This window comes from Prinia subflava, chromosome 29, assembly GCF_021018805.1.
Source record: "Prinia subflava isolate CZ2003 ecotype Zambia chromosome 29, Cam_Psub_1.2, whole genome shotgun sequence".
NCBI classification, from domain to species: Eukaryota; Metazoa; Chordata; class Aves; order Passeriformes; family Cisticolidae; genus Prinia; species Prinia subflava.
This window is the reverse complement of record NC_086275.1, coordinates 2,172,042-2,189,183: the sequence shown is the minus strand read 5'-3', so window position 1 is coordinate 2,189,183 and position 17,142 is coordinate 2,172,042. Positions and strand designations below refer to the sequence as shown.

Genomic DNA, 17,142 nt, shown 5'->3' with positions numbered 1-17,142 from the left:
CTGTACAAATAATGCACAAACATGAATCATGCTGTGGCTCCTGCCTGGGGGGCATGAGATTCCCAGGTTCAAACAAGAGCCACATCCATCTCCCTTGGCTTCTCCTGTCACTCAGTACCAATGTAAGGAACTGCAAACACTCCTCAAGGTTCCAGACACGCCACTTCTGAGCACACGGTTCGGTTCAAATCAAAACCCTGCTCATCTGCTCAGGCAGGTGAGCACACTTGGGACACCCACATCAGCAGGCACAGTGGGAGCCGCACTGGGAGAAGAACCCGGTAAAACCAGCCAATAAATCCGGGAGGTCTGCAGTGTCTGAAGCCGCAAATGAGACCTCGGAGCTGAGCACTGGATTGAGCCTGGCCGCTTGCTCCAGCACGGACTTTGTAACTAGAATAAAACACAGTGAGAAAAACCATTGCAGTGAGAAAATCTCAAGTGACATTTCCTGACACCCAAGCACAGACATTTTGTCACTCCCACGGCTGAGACAGGAGCGATTCTCCCTTAAATCCACAGGAAGGGCAGGCACGGGGAATGGCTGAGTGGAGTCAGTGTACTACAGAAAAGAGCACAAATGCACCCGAACCTGGGCCACCTCCCTTTCCCACAGGGCGAGGAGACACTGGCGGGAACCGCGCAGCACAACGGCCAGCTCGGACGGAAACAGACGATGATGTGGCCGCTGAGCGCCCCGGTGCCCGTTACCGGCAACACAGACCCCTGGGAGCCCTTCTCCGGAGCTAAGGGCGTCTGCTCTGCGGGTGAGCGCGGCGGGCGCCACCGCAGGGAGGGAGGGAGGGAGGGCGGGAGCGGCCCCCGAGCCCGCCCGGGCCCCGGAACCGGGCCCCCGAGCGCCGCAGAGCTCGCGCGCCGCACCGGCGCCCCGCCCCTCACCCTCTCCCATTGGCCGCCAGCCCTCCCCGACAGCCAATCATCTCCTCGCCTGGCGGCATCTTCTCCACCACGCCCTTGCTGCCGCTTCCGCAGCTTTTTCCGCCTCCGCCCTGACCGGCTGCGAGCGGCGGGCGCCCATTGGCTGCTGGCGGAGGGGCGGGGCGGCAGGGGCGGGGCCGAGGTGAGCGCCCATTGGCTGCGGGCGGCGGGGCGGGGCGGGGCGGCAGGGGCGGGACGGCAGCTGGCGCCCATTGGCTGCTGGCGACAGGGCGGGGCCGACGTGAGCGCCCATTGGCTGCGGGCGGCGGGGCGGGGCGGCGGCGGGCGCCCATTGGCTGCGGGCTGTGTGGCCCGAGGCCGAGCGGGGCGGCGGTGCCGCCATGGCGCCGCCCGTGGGGTACGCGCTGCTGTGCGGGCAGGCCGCGCTGCTGCTCGGGAACCTCCTGCTGCTGCACGGCCGCGGCCTCCCGGGCAACGACACCGAGCCTCGGGAGCTGCCGCCGGGGCCGCCCGCCGCCGCCTGGGCTTACAGCGATCCGCGGGCGCCGCTCGTCCTGTGCACCTACCTGTGAGCGCCGGGCCGGGCCGGGGGGGAGCGCGGCCGCCCGGCCGCCCTCACCAGCCGCTGCTTCCCCGCAGCCCCGATGAGTTCGTGGAGTGCGAGGAGCCGGTGGACCACGGCGGGAACGCCACGGCGCAGCAGGAGCTGGGCCACGGCTGCGTGAAGGTGAGGGCGGGGCGGGGGGCGGCCGCAGTGCCGGTGCCCCCGGGCCCGCCGGGCGCTGAGCGCTGCCCCCGCCGCAGTTCGGCGGCCAGGCCCACGGCGAGGTGGATCACACGCGCGTGCAGTGCCGGGCGCTGGACGGCATCGAGTGCGCCGAGCCCCGGAGCTTCCTGCGGGGCAGCCGGCCCTGCGTCAAGTAGGAGAGTCCCTGTCCCCCGCGCAGGCACCGCGCGGAGCCGCCCCGGCGAGCAGGGCTGGCCCGGCGGGGACGGCTGGCGCTCCCTGACCCCGCCGCGTCTTCTCTCGCAGGTACACGGGACACTACTTCATCACCACTCTGCTCTACTCCTTCTTCCTGGGCTGCTTCGGAGTGGATCGGTTCTGCCTGGGCCACACCGGCACCGCCGTGGGGAAGCTGCTGACGCTGGGGGGCCTCGGCATCTGGTGGTTTGTGGATCTGATTCTGCTGATCACCGGTGGGCTGATGCCCAGCGACGGCAGCAACTGGTGCACCGTGTACTGAGGAGGGCAGGGCTGGCCCCGGCTGCCGCCTCTGCTCGCTCCCAGCCCGGCCCTGCGTGGACTTACAGAACTGTAACTCAGGGTGCACAGCAGTTACTGTGGATAAATGACTCCGCACCATCCTTGGACACAAAGTTGTTCAGGACATATTTTGCTTGTTTAAAATAGTCTGGCTTCCCACTGCAAATAGTGACAGCTTAAGAAATCAAAGCCTGCAAACACAGGGGGTCAAACAAACATTAATAAAATCTGGAAGAAGCTCACTCTACTTACTTTGGCAATTTGTAGAGTCACAGGCACACAGAGATGAAGGCCATGGGGTCATGGTCTAACCCTGAGCCCCCCCAGCCAGCCCATTAATCCAGAGTCCTGAGCCCTGGTTACCTTGGGGTCATGGGCCACCCAACATCTGGGAGCAGGCAGGGAGCTGGGAAAGGGCCAGAGCTGCCAAGGGGCAGCTCCTGCCTGTGTGCCAGGCACCCTCTGGCTGCAGCCCCAGCAGAGGGCACCTGCAGCACCCAAAGGGTGCAAGAACCCCACACCCAAAAGAGGAAGCCCCACCAGCTGCAGGTTAAAAACTTACCAAGCTGAATAAAATGGGAAAAGGAAGCTGCAACAAGTCCCAGCCAGAGCCAGACACAAAATCTGTGTATGCAAATGTCCGGTCACATTTGAGAGAAAGCAGCAAACACACACTCCCAGTTTGGCAGCTTTGACTGGGGGGTGGGGGGCAGCTTTGTCCTGAAAATGCCATTCCTCAGCAGAACAGCAGGGTTGGAAAGTCCATGGAGGGGGAAAAAAATTCTGCAGCAACCCAGAAAGCAAAGAATTAATAATCCCATGTGCAAAAGCCCACTGTCATTAACAGCTCCTGTGTCTCCAGCCCCCCAGAGCCAGCTCACAGCAGGACCTTGGTCCAGCAGCTTCCCTCCTCCCAAGGAACATCTGGGACCTTGGTCCAGGGGGAGCTGTGTGTCCCTGCCCTCACATGCACTGTTCCCCCGCAGCCCAGAGCCTCTCCCTTGTGCAGGGCAGCAGCCTCGTGAGCAGGGGGAGCACCCAGGGGTGCTCCTGGGATCCCCCAGCTGCTGCACCCTGTCCCCCCACCCTGCTGGGGACAGCACTCAACCCCCACAGCAACCCTTACCCAAAATATACAGTGCAAAGGGACAGCCTGGGAAAGTAATCGGGATTTCCTTTATTTAAAAACACAGGGGAGAAAGGGATTGCAGCATTTACAGGCCGGGTGGGAGGCAGGTACCCCCACCCTGGGAGTCACAGACACTGCCCATGCGAGGGCCCCAGCCCTAAGAGCACTTGGAATCCCCGCCAGCACTTCCAGAAACATCTGGAACCATGTGGGCATAGCAAACCCCTCTCTCCCACCACTCTGCCCCCACAAGGCACCCCAAAACTGCAGCAGCCCCAGCAAAGCCCCACAGCACACGCTGCAGGAGGAGCAGCTGCTGTGTCCATCCCACGGCTGAGCCAGGAGCGAGCGCAGGGCTGAGGGGAAACCAGTTTGCTTTAAAATAACCACAAGGCTCCATCAAGGTCCGGCTGCACCCACCCAGCCCTGGAACTGGAGGGAAATCCCTCCCTCCCAACACCACCTGTGTAATGGATGGCTCTGGAGCCCCACTGAGCTCCACACTTACTGGAACCTCACCTTCAGCCTTTATGCTGTCCTGGGGATGCGGGAGGGTGGGAATGAGCAAGAGGAATGTTGCAATAGTGCTGGAGCCACTGGTAGTTTCTGCTCCTGGATAATTAACCTTAATTGTGCAACAAGCCTCTGCTTTACCTTCCCAGGCCTGAGGAAACTGTGCAATTATCAAGCACCAGGAATACTCAGAAGTCTGTGGTTCCATGGCCTTGCACTAAAGAACATCATCCCTCTGCATTCCCTGCTCTCCAAAACTGAGATCAGAACGCTGTGAGCAAGCGTTGGGACCCTCTGATGGATGGGCTTACCAAACTGCTAAAACAATCCTGAAATACTGTTAGGAGCCAAACAGCAAGTCAGCCTAAAAAATGAAAGTTTCAAACTCTAGTGCAAATAAAGCAAAAAGGAGCAGAAAAAGGAATGGCAGGATCTAGGTAGCTACAATTAAATAATATTAACATTCGCCTTGTACCGTTTGCATCAATTCCCACTCATTTTCACGGTCTCTGTGTTCTCCAGCATCTCCATGCAATCCCCTTTGAGACCCTCTTCCCCCTGAACTTGGGGGACCCCATTCCTGCCTCCCCCAGCTGCACAGAGGTACCTCTGCTGTGTCCATCCTGCAGCAGCCCCACTGGGCCCATGGGACTGAGGCAGGAAAGTACAACTGGAATTGCATTAAGGTCAGTCAGGCTAATCAAGGCTCAGGCTGAGACTGAGGCACAGCTGTCAAACAGCTGGAAGCCCCAAAAGGGCTGGGACAAGCCAGATGCTCTGCTCCTGGGGAACACACTGGGCTGAGCTTGCAGAGCAGAGGACGTGTCATGGCCAGGGAAGTGAAAGGGAAGCAGAGGCTCTTGCTCGGCCCCCGGGGATTGCACACACCTGCAGGGTGAAGGTATCAGACAATGTCTCTGCCAAGGGAACACCTGGATTTCCTACACACTATTTATCACACCTACAGGAGCTCATTTGGTTATGGAAATGACGATTTCACATTGCTCTAGAAACTCCTGCTGGTTTCCATCTCGGGCAGGCAGTGGGTGAGTTGGCTGGACAGGTCCGCTCAGTTCCATCAGGTGCTCGGAATTCATTGCTTTGTAACAAAAGCCCTTCACCATCTGGCACGGCTTATCTGTGCCCAGGTGTGTGAGTGCAAAACCAACATCTTACCTGAGGGTGCTCCCACCTGGGAGCCACTGTCACCCCAGCTGCCTGCCCTGGCTCGTGCTCAGGAAGTACCAAAAGCCTTTGGAGGAGTTGAGCACCTGCCCAGGCTGGGGTTCAACAGGAGCCACAGGTATAAAAAGACAATTAAAAGCCACAGATTGCTGATAAACCCTTGTGTGGGCAGTGGGAAGAGCTGGTCTCTGAGGGAATAAGTCATTGTAAGGGGAAGCTGCAGTGAGCCCCTGTGTGGACAGCTGCAGGCTGGTGTGTCCCAGCTCTGCTCCGGGGAATCTGAGCAGCATCAAAGGAGAAACATTGTACAAACACAAGAAAGGCCACACTCTCCCTCACGCCTCCAAGACCTCTGCCACTTCCTCCAGGCCTGGTTTGTGGGGGAAATGATGCAATTGCAGAAGATGTCCCCTCATACAGGTCCCCAGCATCTCCTGCCCTGCACAGTGAGCACCAGCAGTGCCCAAGCACCTTACAAGACATGGAACCACTGGGGCCAAGCCTGGGCAGGAGCAGCCAGGGACCCCGCTGCCTGCAGAGCAGGGCATCAGGATGTGGGTCCAGATGGATCCTCCTGGCAGGGAAGGGCCGTGCTGGAGGGAAGGGACCCCCTGGCATCCCCCGGACCCCCCCACAGGTGTCCCGGCAGGCAGGGAGGCAGCGCGTGGAGCCGGGGGTGTCTGGTGCCCGCTCAGACGTCAGAGGTCCGGATGCTTTCATCATCCAGGTCAAAGGCGAACGGCTTCTCCTTGAGCTGCTGCGGCTCCGAGCGGTGCCTCAGGCGCGTGCCAGGGGTGGCTGTGCCCTCCTGCTCCGTGAGCCCCAGCACCGAGACCCCGAGCGGGGCTGGCAGCTGCCCCAGCGCCGGCCGCTGCCCCTCTGCCCGCGGCACCGGCGTCCAGGGCTGCCAGGAGGACGTGGAGGGGCCCCTGCACAGGGCTCTCCGCTCCTCCGCCGGTGGCCGCGGCTGCGAGGGCGCCGAGGAGCCCCCGGGCCTGGCCGTGCATCTCACAAAGGACATCTCCTGCAAGGACAGGGCAGAGAGAGGCTGGCTAGATAATCTGCTAAACAAATATCTTGTGCATTGGCACAATCTCCATTTGACATTAAAGATGGAACAGAAAGTACATGACCTACCCTGGGCCGGGTTTTCAGGGCCTGGACTGCCCCTGTGATTGCCCGGATCCAGCTGTGCATGTCCTCGGGGCTGTCTGCCTGCAAACACAGCAGCCCCAGTGAGGCTCAGCTGTCCTGGCACTCCCAAGGTTCAGCTCTGCCTTCTCCTGCTCTCACAAACAGCCCCTATTATAAATAATCCCAAGGGGAGAAGTGAATCTCCCCTCATACTCATGTGTTGCAGCCCCATGTGCTCGTGTTCACTGGTGAAGGGCTGTGGGGAAGAGCCCATTGCTCGAGAGCTGAACATTCTGCACCAAAAATTATCCCAGCCTCAGCTTCTCACCTGGATGTAGAAGGTCCTGGAGCTCGTTATGATTTCAAAGAGGTTGTCTCGCATCAGGAGGTCACTAGAAACAGAAAGAGACAGTCACACCCCAGCAGCCATCGTGGACAGAAAAAAATCCTGTATTTATCTTCATCTCTGGAGTGTGCCAGAGAGGAATGTATTGAAGGCAAACCTTGGATCTCACTGGGATTCTGAGAAGAGTGTAGATCCTCAGAGAGCTTCAGTAAGAAACCCCCAGCTCTACCATCAGCTGCCAAACCCCTGCCCAGCCCCACCGTAATCCACTGCATTCCCAGCTCGTTTTAAATATCAGCTTGCTATTACTTATTAGGAACAAACAGTTCAGAGATACATTCATACATTATATTTTTACTTCAGCTGAAGAGGTTTGTTTTCTTAGGTTATTTTTCATTGCAAGTCTTTAGGTTACTTTGATTTTATCAGTGTTTGCTGCAATAACTTGTTCCTGAGACACTGCAGCCGCCTGGGCTAGTTCAAGGGAAACACTTTGAGAGCTGCTTCCCACAAGCAGCAGGAGCAGCCCGAGCTCAACCAGCCCAGGGCCACGGCAGGGAGACAGGGGGGAGCATTACCCAGACTTGACCAGGCACTCGTGGGTCTTGCAAACATCTTTCAAGAGAATCGACCGCAAAGGCTCCTTGTCCTGCAGAGGGGAGAGGAGACAGTGCTGGGCTGGCCCCAGGGCTGGGGTGTGCCTCCCCCAGGGCTCCCTGCACCAGCACAGCAGCAGTGCCAGAGCCCTGCTCGGGGTCCCGGGGGCGCTGCCCACCTGCTCACACTTGTAGTAACTGATGGAGAACTCATCCAGCACGAAGTACCGCCGCTTCCAGCTCTTCCTCTGGAAAAGAGAGGGGAATGCTCAGCGCTCAGCCCTGCCACTCTCTGCAGAGGTCCAGCACCCAGAGCATCCCTGGAGCACGCCCGGGCTGCGGGAGCAGCCGCACTCACCACGTTGCCCTGCTTGACGCAGAAGCCGCTCTTGAGCGGGGGTGGCCCGGCGGGCGGGCGGGCGGCGCACGGGGGGATGTAGCTCTGCGAGCGCCGCAGCAGAGGGTGCGCGGACACCTCGCCGCCCTCGCCGCCGTCCTGCACGGAGAGAACAGAGCCGCAGTGAGCAGCAGCAGGGCAGGGCACCCAGCTGCAGGGAAAAGCGCCCTGACACAAGCCCCGAGTGAAGTGTGAGAGCCAAGGGCTCGTGGCAGTGCCGGACATGGGCAGGGAATGAGCCAGAGCACAGAGCTGATGTTCTCTCATTGTGTGCAGCTTTCTGGGCTGCTGCCCTGGTACTATTCACTCTTTTGGTAACCATGTGTTAAAAAAGAAATCAGGAGGGCTGCAGAAAAGCAATTTGAGGGCTGAAGATAACCCCCTGCAGCAGGGGAGGTAACAGAGCCCATCTGCCTGGCTCACCATGCACGAAGGGGCGACTCCACTGCACTTCTGAAGGTGTGACGAGAACAAGAACCACCAGACAAACACAAGTTAAAAAAGAATGCTTTCCAACAGGAGAAGGCAGTATACCACGGGAATAAATTGCTCAGAAAAGCCATAAAGTCTCTGGTTCTCATTTTCAGAGCCAAGTTCTCCCAAAGATACTTGGGTGTTTGGAGTTCAGGAAGGGAAGCTGTGCCTGCTCTGGCCTCGAGCTAGAGGAGCCTCCAGCATCATCCCAGCAGTGCCCTCCCTTCCCCCCAGCAGCACAGAGGCTGAGGTGAAACATCTTCAGCTTCTTCCCCATCCCTCCAACCCCTTCCTGCTGCTGGGCTGAGGTTTGAGCACTGCCATGGCAGCGGGGTGGCTGCAAACCTGCCACAGCCGCTCCGGTGTCCCCAGAACACACAAACAGTTCTTTGTCTGGCCTCAAAGTGCTGCCCAGCCCCTCTGGAGAGCAGCGAAGCACAGCTGCAGCACGGCCAGCACGGGGATGCCACCCACGGCCCGGGGCTGCGCCAGCTCTGCCGGGCATTACAGAGGTGGTGTCCAAAAGCAGGGGTGAGGACTCCTGCAGCCGGGAGTGTCACACGCCCAGGGGCTGGGGGTGATGCTCCTGGCCAGTCTGGGGTGCAGCCAGGGCGGGGGGCTCCCCCCTGCAGTCCTGGAGCAGCACCGGCTGGGGCACAGCCAGGAAACCACGGACACGCCCAGGAAGCTGCAGCGGGGAAATGGCCATTTCACACGGGGGAAGCAGCAAGAGCACGGAAATATTCTGGCAGCTGATGCACAACCTCCAAAAAACCCCTCTGCACCCCACAGCCCTCCACACACCTCTGCATCCTGCCGAACCCTGTGGCCAGGGAAGTGTTAAAAGCATCTGCCCACAGAAACTGCTGCAATGATCTAATTCTCCACTCTATTTTTAGCGCTGCCACTGATAAGAGCTGAAGTGAGGCCCAGAGCTGGACAAGTGCCCAAAGGTGGGACATGCTGATGGCCACGTGCACGCCCAGCTGTGTGCCAGGGAAGGGAACGCACAGCCACAGCAAGAGGTGCCAGCCACCACCACTGGGACAGTCCCTGTGGTGGGGCCACCAGACAGAGCATTCCCCTGCCCTGGGTACCTCAGGAGGGGATTTGCACCCAGGACACGTGGGTGGATGGCGATGGCCAGGAAGCTGAGCAGATTCATGACCTCCTCCTCCTCACACCCCCTCATCTCCTCACACTTCAGAGTGAGACAAAGCAGAGGTGTTCAGGGTGCTCAGAGCAGCCGTCTCTACCTGCAGGGGGAAGGGTTTGCAGGCACGCTGTTTCCAGAAACGAAAGTGCAAATCAGCTCACCTGGTTGATGGAGATGGGTGTGTGGACCACTACCCCCCCAACGATCTCGGTTTTGTAGGCCACCTGGGGCTTCCTCTCCTGGGCCTGGGGCACCACTGGAGGCTTTGTGATTTCTGTGGCCGGTGGGACACTGCCGCCCTTTGGCACCTGTGGGAGAAAGGAAGGGATGAGGGGCACAGGGTAACCATGCTGGGCATCCCCACACCTGCACTGGGCACCCCATCTCTGTCTAATGCAGGAGTTGTCTAAAAAACAACTCCTGGCCAAGCACCCCAGTGAGGGCGGGTGTGGAACCCCCTGGGAGGCAGGAGACACCCAGAGCAGAGATGAGAGGAGCTCAGTGATCAAGCATCCCTTCACAGGCGCCTGTTATTTGCCTCTGCAGCTCAGTGAGTTTGTGGGACACTTGCTCCTTTAATTGTCCCCGCTCCATTTACAGCCAGGCTTAATGAGGAGCCGGGTCTGGCTAACGAGGCTGAGCCACAGCCACAGCCAGGCACTGCCATGACCCCAGCGCTGGCTGTGTGCCCCGTGAGCAGCCCTGCACCCCTGGGCAGACGCTGGGCTGCAGCAACACAGCTCCCAGCACCGTCATCCTCCCCTTTCCCCTCCCAGCTCCCTCCCTCTGGCACCTGGCTCTGGATACAAAGGGGGATTTCCAAGTTTCCCTTCCCAACCTTGCACTTCTGCTCCCCTAATGCCACCCCTGCTCCTGCCTTCCCCCCAGAGCAGGGCAGAGAGGCAGCATCACCCCCCTCCCGGCAGCCTGGGTTTCCCGGGCAGGCTGGGACACTCCCTGAAGGGCTGGATGAGCCGGTCGGCCGGCTGGGCGCAGCCACAGCCGGGAAGGGCTGCCCAAAACCAGGGCACGGAAATCACCACGGTTTCTTGCAGATGCAGAAGATGCATCTCATCCTCTGTCACCCCAACTCCCACCTCTGCCAGCCTGGCAGAATCCCCCTGTCCCCAGGCTGCCCAGAGGCTGAATTCTGGGGCAGAATCTCCCTGCCCAGAGGCAGCAACCCTGGAGGAAACTGCTGACAGCACACCCAGACACGGGCCCAGGCAGGCTCTGGCTACAGCTCTGGCCAGCTCTGGAGTCCGTGGCAAATCTCAGCTGGACCCAGAAAGAGAAGGCACGAGCCACAGCAGTCTGGTGGCTGCAGGTGCAAAGGTTGTCACACTTAATGTATTTGCAGAGAAAGAAAAAAAAGACAAGCTAGGTCTGATCTTTCAGATGAGTTTCCCACAGAGACTACAACATGGCACTCCAGGGACTTTAAGGAAAAAGCTCATGGACAGGCCCCCAATCAAACTGTTTACATGATTCTTCCTCACATTTAGTTTACATACCATGAACAACACGCATCAGTGCATGACCTAGTAAAACCCTGCTCACATTATGCACTGGCCCCACTGCTCACTGCAGTTCAGCAGGAGCCCCAGCCCTGTCACAGGGATCCCCCATCCAGGCAGAAGCCGTCCTGGAGGTCCCAAGCCCCCGGTGCAGGCTGTGCCAGCTGGATGTCACCTCCAGCCCGCGGCCAGGGCTGCCCAGGGGGGACAGAGCACAGCCCCGGCTGCCGGGAGCGCTGGCAGCTGCGGAGCGCAGGCTCTGCCCGCTCCTGGGTCAGTGCCCATCAGCTCACGGCTCTGTGAGCACACCAGGAATGAGAGGAGATGGCAGCTGAGCCCCTCTGGATGCAGGCACAGCCTGCCTCGCCGTGCCCTGCAGTGCAGGGCATTTCGCTGCGGCTCATCACGAGAGCTGGCATTCCAGGAAGGATGAAAATTGAATAAATAAGTTATTGAAGCACAATAAAGCCACCCTTTGACAGCCACAGTGAGGAGCTGGCTGGGCCAGATCCCAGCCAGCAGGAGCAACAGGAGGAGAAGGGCCTGGGGCAGGAGGGGATGTGGATGGCTCCAACAGAACCTTCCTGGAGCACAGCTGCTGTCCCCCACAGCTGGGCTGGGAGGGCAAGGGAAGATACACAAGTAAACCCCAACCATAAGGATCCCTGGGGATGGTGGAAGGAACAATTGAGAAGAGCATTGAGTGACGTACCGTGATCTTACTGGCCCTGTTCAGCGCCTCCACCCAGTCCTGCAGGTCCTTTTGGTCACTGGCTTGCAAGAAATAGCGCTGGGACAGAGCGTTGATAACTGCAGAGGAGGGAAGGACAAGGAGAATTGGCAGCAGCCAAAAGGATTCACGGGGCAGCTTCCTGTGGCTGGGTGTCCCCTCACAGAGCACACCAAGACCCCACTCACTCACCAAAGCAGAACGGAGTTTTAGGCTTCTGTTTCGGGGTGGCAATGCTGACCTGTGACAGAGCAAGTCAGGGAAAAAATTAGAGATAACAGCACATGCCAATGGTGGGAACAAGAGCTGGAAGTTTCCACCTGCCCACCCGGCTCCCTGCCAGGGCTCTGCCACCCCGGACAGGACCCCTGAGCAGGACCCTGAACATGTGAGGACATCTTGAGCTGCAGCACAGCTGTGCCAGCTGAAGGGACTGGCCCGTGCCAGAGCAACACCGACCACATGCAGCAGAGGGGCTGGGTCCCAGGGAAGGTCAGCATGGGGCCAGGACTTTCATCCCCTGCATCCCCTCAGGCACTGGCTGAGCTGCCAGCAGAGGACAGAAAGCTTTCAAAGGACCTGAAAACATGCATTCTTCTGGATTAACACAGTCACTCTCATCAGCAATTAAGAGAGTTGAGGGAAAATAGTGGTGGTTTTTCCCTGAAGAGTAGGAATCATTTATATAAGAATAATATTCCTTGAGGCTCCACAAACAGCATTCATGGAGTATTTATTCTGACAGTTGTCCTCTTTCAAAGCCAGTCCATAATGCTTTAAATATGTTTTCTCAAGCAAACCTCCATTTTTCTGGTATATTTACTGTTGGTAGTTCCAGCCACTGACAGAACCCAACCCCACAGTTTGTGACCAAATGCTGTCCTGCAGCAATTTCCATTAAAACTAAAACCTATATAATTTGTGAGGCTCTTTCCAAAATGGGGAAGGCTCAGCCTCCCAGCATTGCTTCATCTGCGCTTAATTTATAAATCATGATTCAGCAGGAACAGAAAGATCTGTCCAATTCTATATCCAGCTCCAGGATAAAGCTGAGCTGTGCCCGCCGTGGCAGCCACAAGCCCCCCACTCCCCACAGCAGCTGAGGGGCCACTTGCAGGAGGAGGATGGTGGCAGCTCCGCTCTCCACACACAGCCACAGCTCCACTCTCAGTCGCTGGCCCTGCCACAGCTGTTGCTTGCTGCACTATTCCTGCAGACTGGATAACCACACTTAAGGCACACAAGTGAGTTTCCATAAGGTCTCATCCTTCAGTGCACTGCCCTCTGAGCACAGGGGAGAGCTCATGAAGCACTGCTCAGCTGATTGTCAGCTCTGTGCCCAGCTCACACCGATACCACGCTCCTGCTCCCACTCACTCCTGGCACCCCCTGTCCTTCCTCACAGCAGAGCAGTTCCTCTTCCTCCTGCAGCCCAGCCTTGCACCCCATCCCATGCTGGTCCACGGGTGAAGATGAACACGGTCCCAGCACCGGGATCCTTGTGCTGTGGGGTCCCCCCCTGCTTCCCACAGCCCCACTTCATCCCAGGGAGATGGTCACAAGCTCAGGCAGGACCAGGACCTGGCCCTGGGTGCTTCCAGGGCAAGCCATCGCCTCTCCCGGGAATGCTGCAAGGATAAGGGGAAAACAGGGAGCACTCACCTTCCCTCTGCCCCACCCCAACATTACCTTGGAGATATAGGTCAGCTGCAGAGATCCCACAGCACCTGCTCCAATGGCCAGGTTCTGCAACACACAGAATGAGCAGTGGGAGGTAAATGACAGGGAGAAGGTGGCGGGGGCAATCCAGCCTGTCGTTTGTGCCCCTGGGGTCAGACAGCAGCTGCCATCCTCAGCCACTTCCCTCTCCTGCACCTGGTTCAGCTCAGAGCCCTCAGCAGTGGGACCAGCCCTGCTGTGCTCTTTGGGACAGTCCTGGAAACCACAGAGGTCACAGAAGGGCTGGAGCCTGGTGGTGGCCACACTCAGCCACAAGACATTCTGACACAGCAGGAAGGGACCTGGGGAGACCCGGAGGAGACACCTGCTCCAGGGAGGCTGGGATGTGCCTACAGACTCCCTGACAACTTTATGGACATGCCTGGCACATGTACCCACCTGAGGATTGTCCATGTACCACAGGAGGTGGTTGGCCTGGGTGTCCAGGATGAAATACCTCCGCAGGAACTTGCCACAGGTCTCATTTTCTTCGATGTCCAGGAAGCCGCAGATCCGGTTCTGTCGATCCAGGTACGGCATGCCGGGCTCCTTCTGGCATCACCCTGGGCAGGGGGCAGGCAGGGACAGGTGGGTGTTCTGCTCCCCAGGGAGCTGCTCCTGCATCCACGGCCACCCAGCACATCCCAGCCAGACATTCCAGGATGCCAGCACAGTCACTCAGCCAGAGCTCTCCAGAGGGAAATGGAAGGGATAGCTTACCAACCCATCACTCCCAGCCCCAAGAGCCACCAAAGCCCAGGAGAGAGGACAAAGTAGCCACAAAGGGTCTGACATGAGACACCAGATCCCTGAGAACTGTGGCAAAAAATAATCCCAAAGCAGCGTGCTAGAGAGAGCCTGAGCACACTCCCAGGAAACGGGGAACAATCTGCAACTCCAGCAGAAAATCTGTGCAGCCAGGATGTCAAGTCAGCAGGGAAAATAATGACCCACCACAGCAGGGCCACACTGTGTCCCCAGGTCTGCCACGGGCATGGACCCTCCCCAGCACTGCCCCCGCCCAGGAGGTCTCCTCCAAGGCCCCTTGGCTGCAGTGGGAACTCTGTCATCACTTCCAGCCCTGTGTGGGGGGCAGAAGCAGCACCCAGAGGCCCGGGTGGGCAGGACACATCCCACTGCCCGGGCAGAGCCCCCTCCCCATGGCACGGGGTGCAGGGCAGGGATGAGAGCAGCCGTTACCCAAAGGATGTGAGCGAACCCAGTGTGGTTTGTCTGGCAGGAGAGTGGTGATCACGCAGGTGCCAGAAGCAGAGCTGCACAAATAAAAGAACTCATGCAGAAAAGGAGGAAATACTATTTTTGAGCTGCAGTGGAGTGGGGCCCGGGGGGCGAGGGTTGTGCAAGAGCTGGGGTGCAGCTGCAAAGGTAAAGGAGGCAGAAACCAAGTGAACCTGCTGCCAGGATCTCAGTTTATCACCAACATTTCAGAGATGGGCATCGGGGCTTGGCTCACAGGGACCATGCTGCTGCAGGGGGAGAGGTTGTTTCAGACCCACGACAGTGCCCTGGCACAAGGGTTTCTGTGGGCACTTCAAGTCTCACTGCTTTTTTGTGGGGCTATTTTTGTGGTGGGGAAGCACATGGAAAGCCAATCCCAAGGTACCTTCATCCATACAAACACATTCAGACCAAACCTCAAAAACCCTTCCTTCTGCTGACAACAAAGGTGAAGAGATTTCTGCTTAGGAGATGGGTGAAGAAGAGGCAGAATGTGCCACAGGCAGCACAGAGACGAGCCCCCAGCCCCAAGGGACACCTCTTGGGAGTCTCCATGTCCCACCACCACCATCCTTCATGACCACGGGCTCATCTGGGAGACCACAAACCAGCTCAGCCCTTCTGTGCACACTGACCTCAGGCTGCACTTGGAGATGCACAAACCTCTGTGCAGAGGAGATTGGGATTGCCCCACAATCTGCACCAAGTCAACCAGGTCCCCTCACATCCCACTGCCACAGGACACAAATGGTCTCTCTTTGGAGCCACCAAAAACTGCATTTTTCCATAAGAAAATGATAAAAGTAGCATCTCCAGTTGTGCTAACATGGGACACTGCTCAGGAAGTCCAGGAAGGCCAGAAAATGCTGTTTTCTAGTGAAGCATATCAGACTTCCAGGGCTCTTTCCCACCTCTGAAGCAACCGACTTGCCAGCTTTTCCAGTCACAATATCCTACCCAAAAAGACACCCCTTTCCTGACTCAGTGAGTGACATGGCAAGCAAATGGGCTGCAGAAGATTTACAGCAAAACCACCCCCTTGACTGCTGAGATAAAGGGAAGTGCTCCCCGAGGGAGGCAGAAGGTGCAGGGCACTGTCCACACAGCACCCAAGTCCCCTCCACAGCCCCGGGTGGCTCAGAGGCCTCGTGTGCAGCCACACAGCCAGACTTTCCAGGAAGCACCTCAGGATGCCACTGCACCATCACAGCTGCCTGTGCCCTGCCCTGGCAGAGCTACAGCCACAGGGGCAGCCCAGGAACGCTCTGCAGCAGAAAAACCCGAGGCAATGGGAGAGCCGGCATTTGGAGCATCACAGCGGAGCTGCCGGGATGCTTCTCCTCGGCACCTCCCTCACAGCACCCCCCGCACCTGTGAGCAGCCACCGCCACCTCCTCCTGTCTCACCGCTGTCCGGCCGAGCTGTCCTGGTGCCACCCGGGGTGCAGGGGACCCTGCACTCCAGGAGGGCTGGCAGCGGCGGTGCCAGTGCCCCGCGCAGCGGCTGCAGCATCCCTTCCTCACCTGCTCCTGCACAGGAGCTCCCGGAGCTCACGGTGCGACGTCTGTCCCGACCCACGAGACAGACGGGGTAGGCAGCGCCCAGCAACTCGCTCCTTCTAATTCCAGATATTTGCCTTAATGCAACTATGAGCGTGTTGGGAGGAGGCTGGATACAGCTCTTCATCTGCCACAAACAAAGTCGGAGAACACACAGCATAGCTGCGAGCCCCTGATCCCCGCCACATGCCTGCCACCAACCCTACAGACTTTCGGCGGGGACGGCGCCCGCAGCATTTCCGGAGCTCCCACGGGGACCCCTCCGCTCGTGGCAGAGCCCCCCTCGCCGCCCCCGCTCCGCTGCCCCCGACTCTTCGCTGCAGGAGCCGTCGGGCAGGAGCTGCTGGCACCGCGAGGGCTCCACTCCAGCCCTGGCACGGATGATGCAGCTGCAGGAACCGGAGTCTCCGCCAGGGACAGGGGGACCGGTCCCGGGGCCGCCTCCCCGGCGGCTCCCGGAGCGTGGGGCACGGACGCCTCCAGCAGCTCCGACGCCGCAGCCCGGGGAGCCCCGGGACTCGGGGAAAGGGGCCGGAGGGAGGATGGGGACGGGATAGCTTCCAGCCCGCCCCGCGGGGTCTCTCGAGAGTGAGCGCTGCCTGCAGGCGGCTCCGCGGACACGCGTGTCCCCCGCCCCGCACTTACCCCGCGGCGTCCCTGCGCTGCGCGCCCCGCGCATGCCGGGGGCGGGCGGGGGCGGCGGGCCGGGGCTACGCACGCCGGGCAGCGCTGGGAGGAGGACGGACGGGCGGCGGAGGGGGTGTGCCCCTGGCTCCGCCGTCGCTTCTTTCCGGGTTAATTACGTCTGTCATTAGCAAACCCGGCCCCGGATGTGAGTGCGGGGCGCGGGGCGGCTCCGCGGGGCGGGGGGTCGGTGTCCGTCCCTCTGTCCCATCGCCGTCCGTCCGTGCCCCTCCCGCGCACCTGCCGCGGCCCCGGGCTGTCGCCGCGGGGGCTGAGCCGCCCGGAGGGGCAGGGGCAGCGCGGTGCGGTCCCAGTGCCAGCCTGTGGAGGGTCCTCTGCGTCCCCCCGCCGCCCAGTCCCAGGCTCGGCGCCTTCCCTGTGAATCCCCCCAGACCCGACACAAACGCGCTCAGTCTGTGCCTGAGGCTGGCACTGATGGGGATGAGCCGCCCAGTTCGGGTCGCGGCTCCTGGAAGAGCATCTCTTGGGAAAACTGCTGCCCGAGTGAGCTCAGGGGGGATTTGGGAGCAGGAGACACCCGCTGCCTCCCCTGTGCCGCCCAGGGGAAGCCCCACTTTCTCTCCGAAACTCCATCTG

The 17,142-nt window shown here is 59.6% G+C and overlaps 2 protein-coding genes across 4 annotated transcripts; one reads left to right on the top strand and one right to left on the bottom strand.

Moving 5' to 3' along the window:
- Positions 1 to 1,215: 1,215 nt before the first annotated feature.
- Positions 1,216 to 2,409, top strand: TM2D2 (TM2 domain containing 2). 2 transcript variants are annotated; one of them, XM_063419994.1, is made up of 4 exons: positions 1,225 to 1,468; positions 1,540 to 1,627; positions 1,705 to 1,820; positions 1,934 to 2,285. In XM_063419994.1, exons 1-4 carry the CDS (start codon positions 1,281 to 1,283, stop codon positions 2,145 to 2,147), a joined length of 606 nt encoding a protein of 201 aa, XP_063276064.1. In that variant the 5' UTR covers positions 1,225 to 1,280; the 3' UTR covers positions 2,148 to 2,285. The 2 variants fall into 2 exon arrangements, with proteins under 2 accessions (XP_063276063.1, XP_063276064.1); XM_063419993.1 differs by lacking the exon at positions 1,705 to 1,820 and having other exon boundaries at positions 1,216 to 1,468; positions 1,934 to 2,409.
- Positions 2,410 to 3,323: 914 nt separating this feature from the next.
- PLEKHA2 (pleckstrin homology domain containing A2) lies at positions 3,324 to 16,659 on the bottom strand. Of its 2 annotated transcripts, none has more exons than XM_063420046.1 (12): positions 16,507 to 16,659; positions 13,463 to 13,626; positions 13,034 to 13,090; positions 11,537 to 11,585; positions 11,327 to 11,424; positions 9,259 to 9,405; positions 7,429 to 7,566; positions 7,250 to 7,318; positions 7,053 to 7,123; positions 6,457 to 6,520; positions 6,132 to 6,209; positions 3,324 to 6,018 (listed from the first exon to the last, which is right to left on the bottom strand). In XM_063420046.1, exons 2-12 carry the CDS (start codon positions 13,601 to 13,603, stop codon positions 5,686 to 5,688), a joined length of 1,245 nt encoding a protein of 414 aa, XP_063276116.1. In that variant the 5' UTR covers positions 13,604 to 13,626; positions 16,507 to 16,659; the 3' UTR covers positions 3,324 to 5,685. The 2 variants fall into 2 exon arrangements, with proteins under 2 accessions (XP_063276116.1, XP_063276117.1); XM_063420047.1 differs by lacking the exon at positions 16,507 to 16,659 and adding an exon at positions 13,784 to 14,090.
- Between the last annotated feature and the right edge of the window lie 483 nt (positions 16,660 to 17,142).

What these genes read in the sequence shown, in the direction of transcription:
- TM2D2 (XM_063419993.1), top strand. Translation starts at nt 1,281, where the DNA reads ATGGCGCCGCCCGTGGGGTACGCGCTGCTGTGCGGGCAGGCCGCGCTG. An exon ending in CTCGTCCTGTGCACCTACCT is followed by an intron (nt 1,469 to 1,539) that starts GTGAGCGCCGGG and finishes GCTTCCCCGCAG; the next exon opens with CCCCGATGAGTTCGTGGAGT. An exon ending in TGGGCCACGGCTGCGTGAAG is followed by an intron (nt 1,628 to 1,933) that starts GTGAGGGCGGGG and finishes CTTCTCTCGCAG; the next exon opens with GTACACGGGACACTACTTCA.
- PLEKHA2 (XM_063420046.1), bottom strand. Translation starts at nt 13,603, where the DNA reads ATGCCGTACCTGGATCGACAGAACCGGATCTGCGGCTTCCTGGACATC. An exon ending in AGCTGACCTATATCTCCAAG is followed by an intron (nt 11,586 to 13,033) that starts GTAATGTTGGGG and finishes GCTCTGTCACAG; the next exon opens with GTCAGCATTGCCACCCCGAA. An exon ending in ACAGGGCCAGTAAGATCACG is followed by an intron (nt 9,406 to 11,326) that starts GTACGTCACTCA and finishes TTTCTCCCACAG; the next exon opens with GTGCCAAAGGGCGGCAGTGT.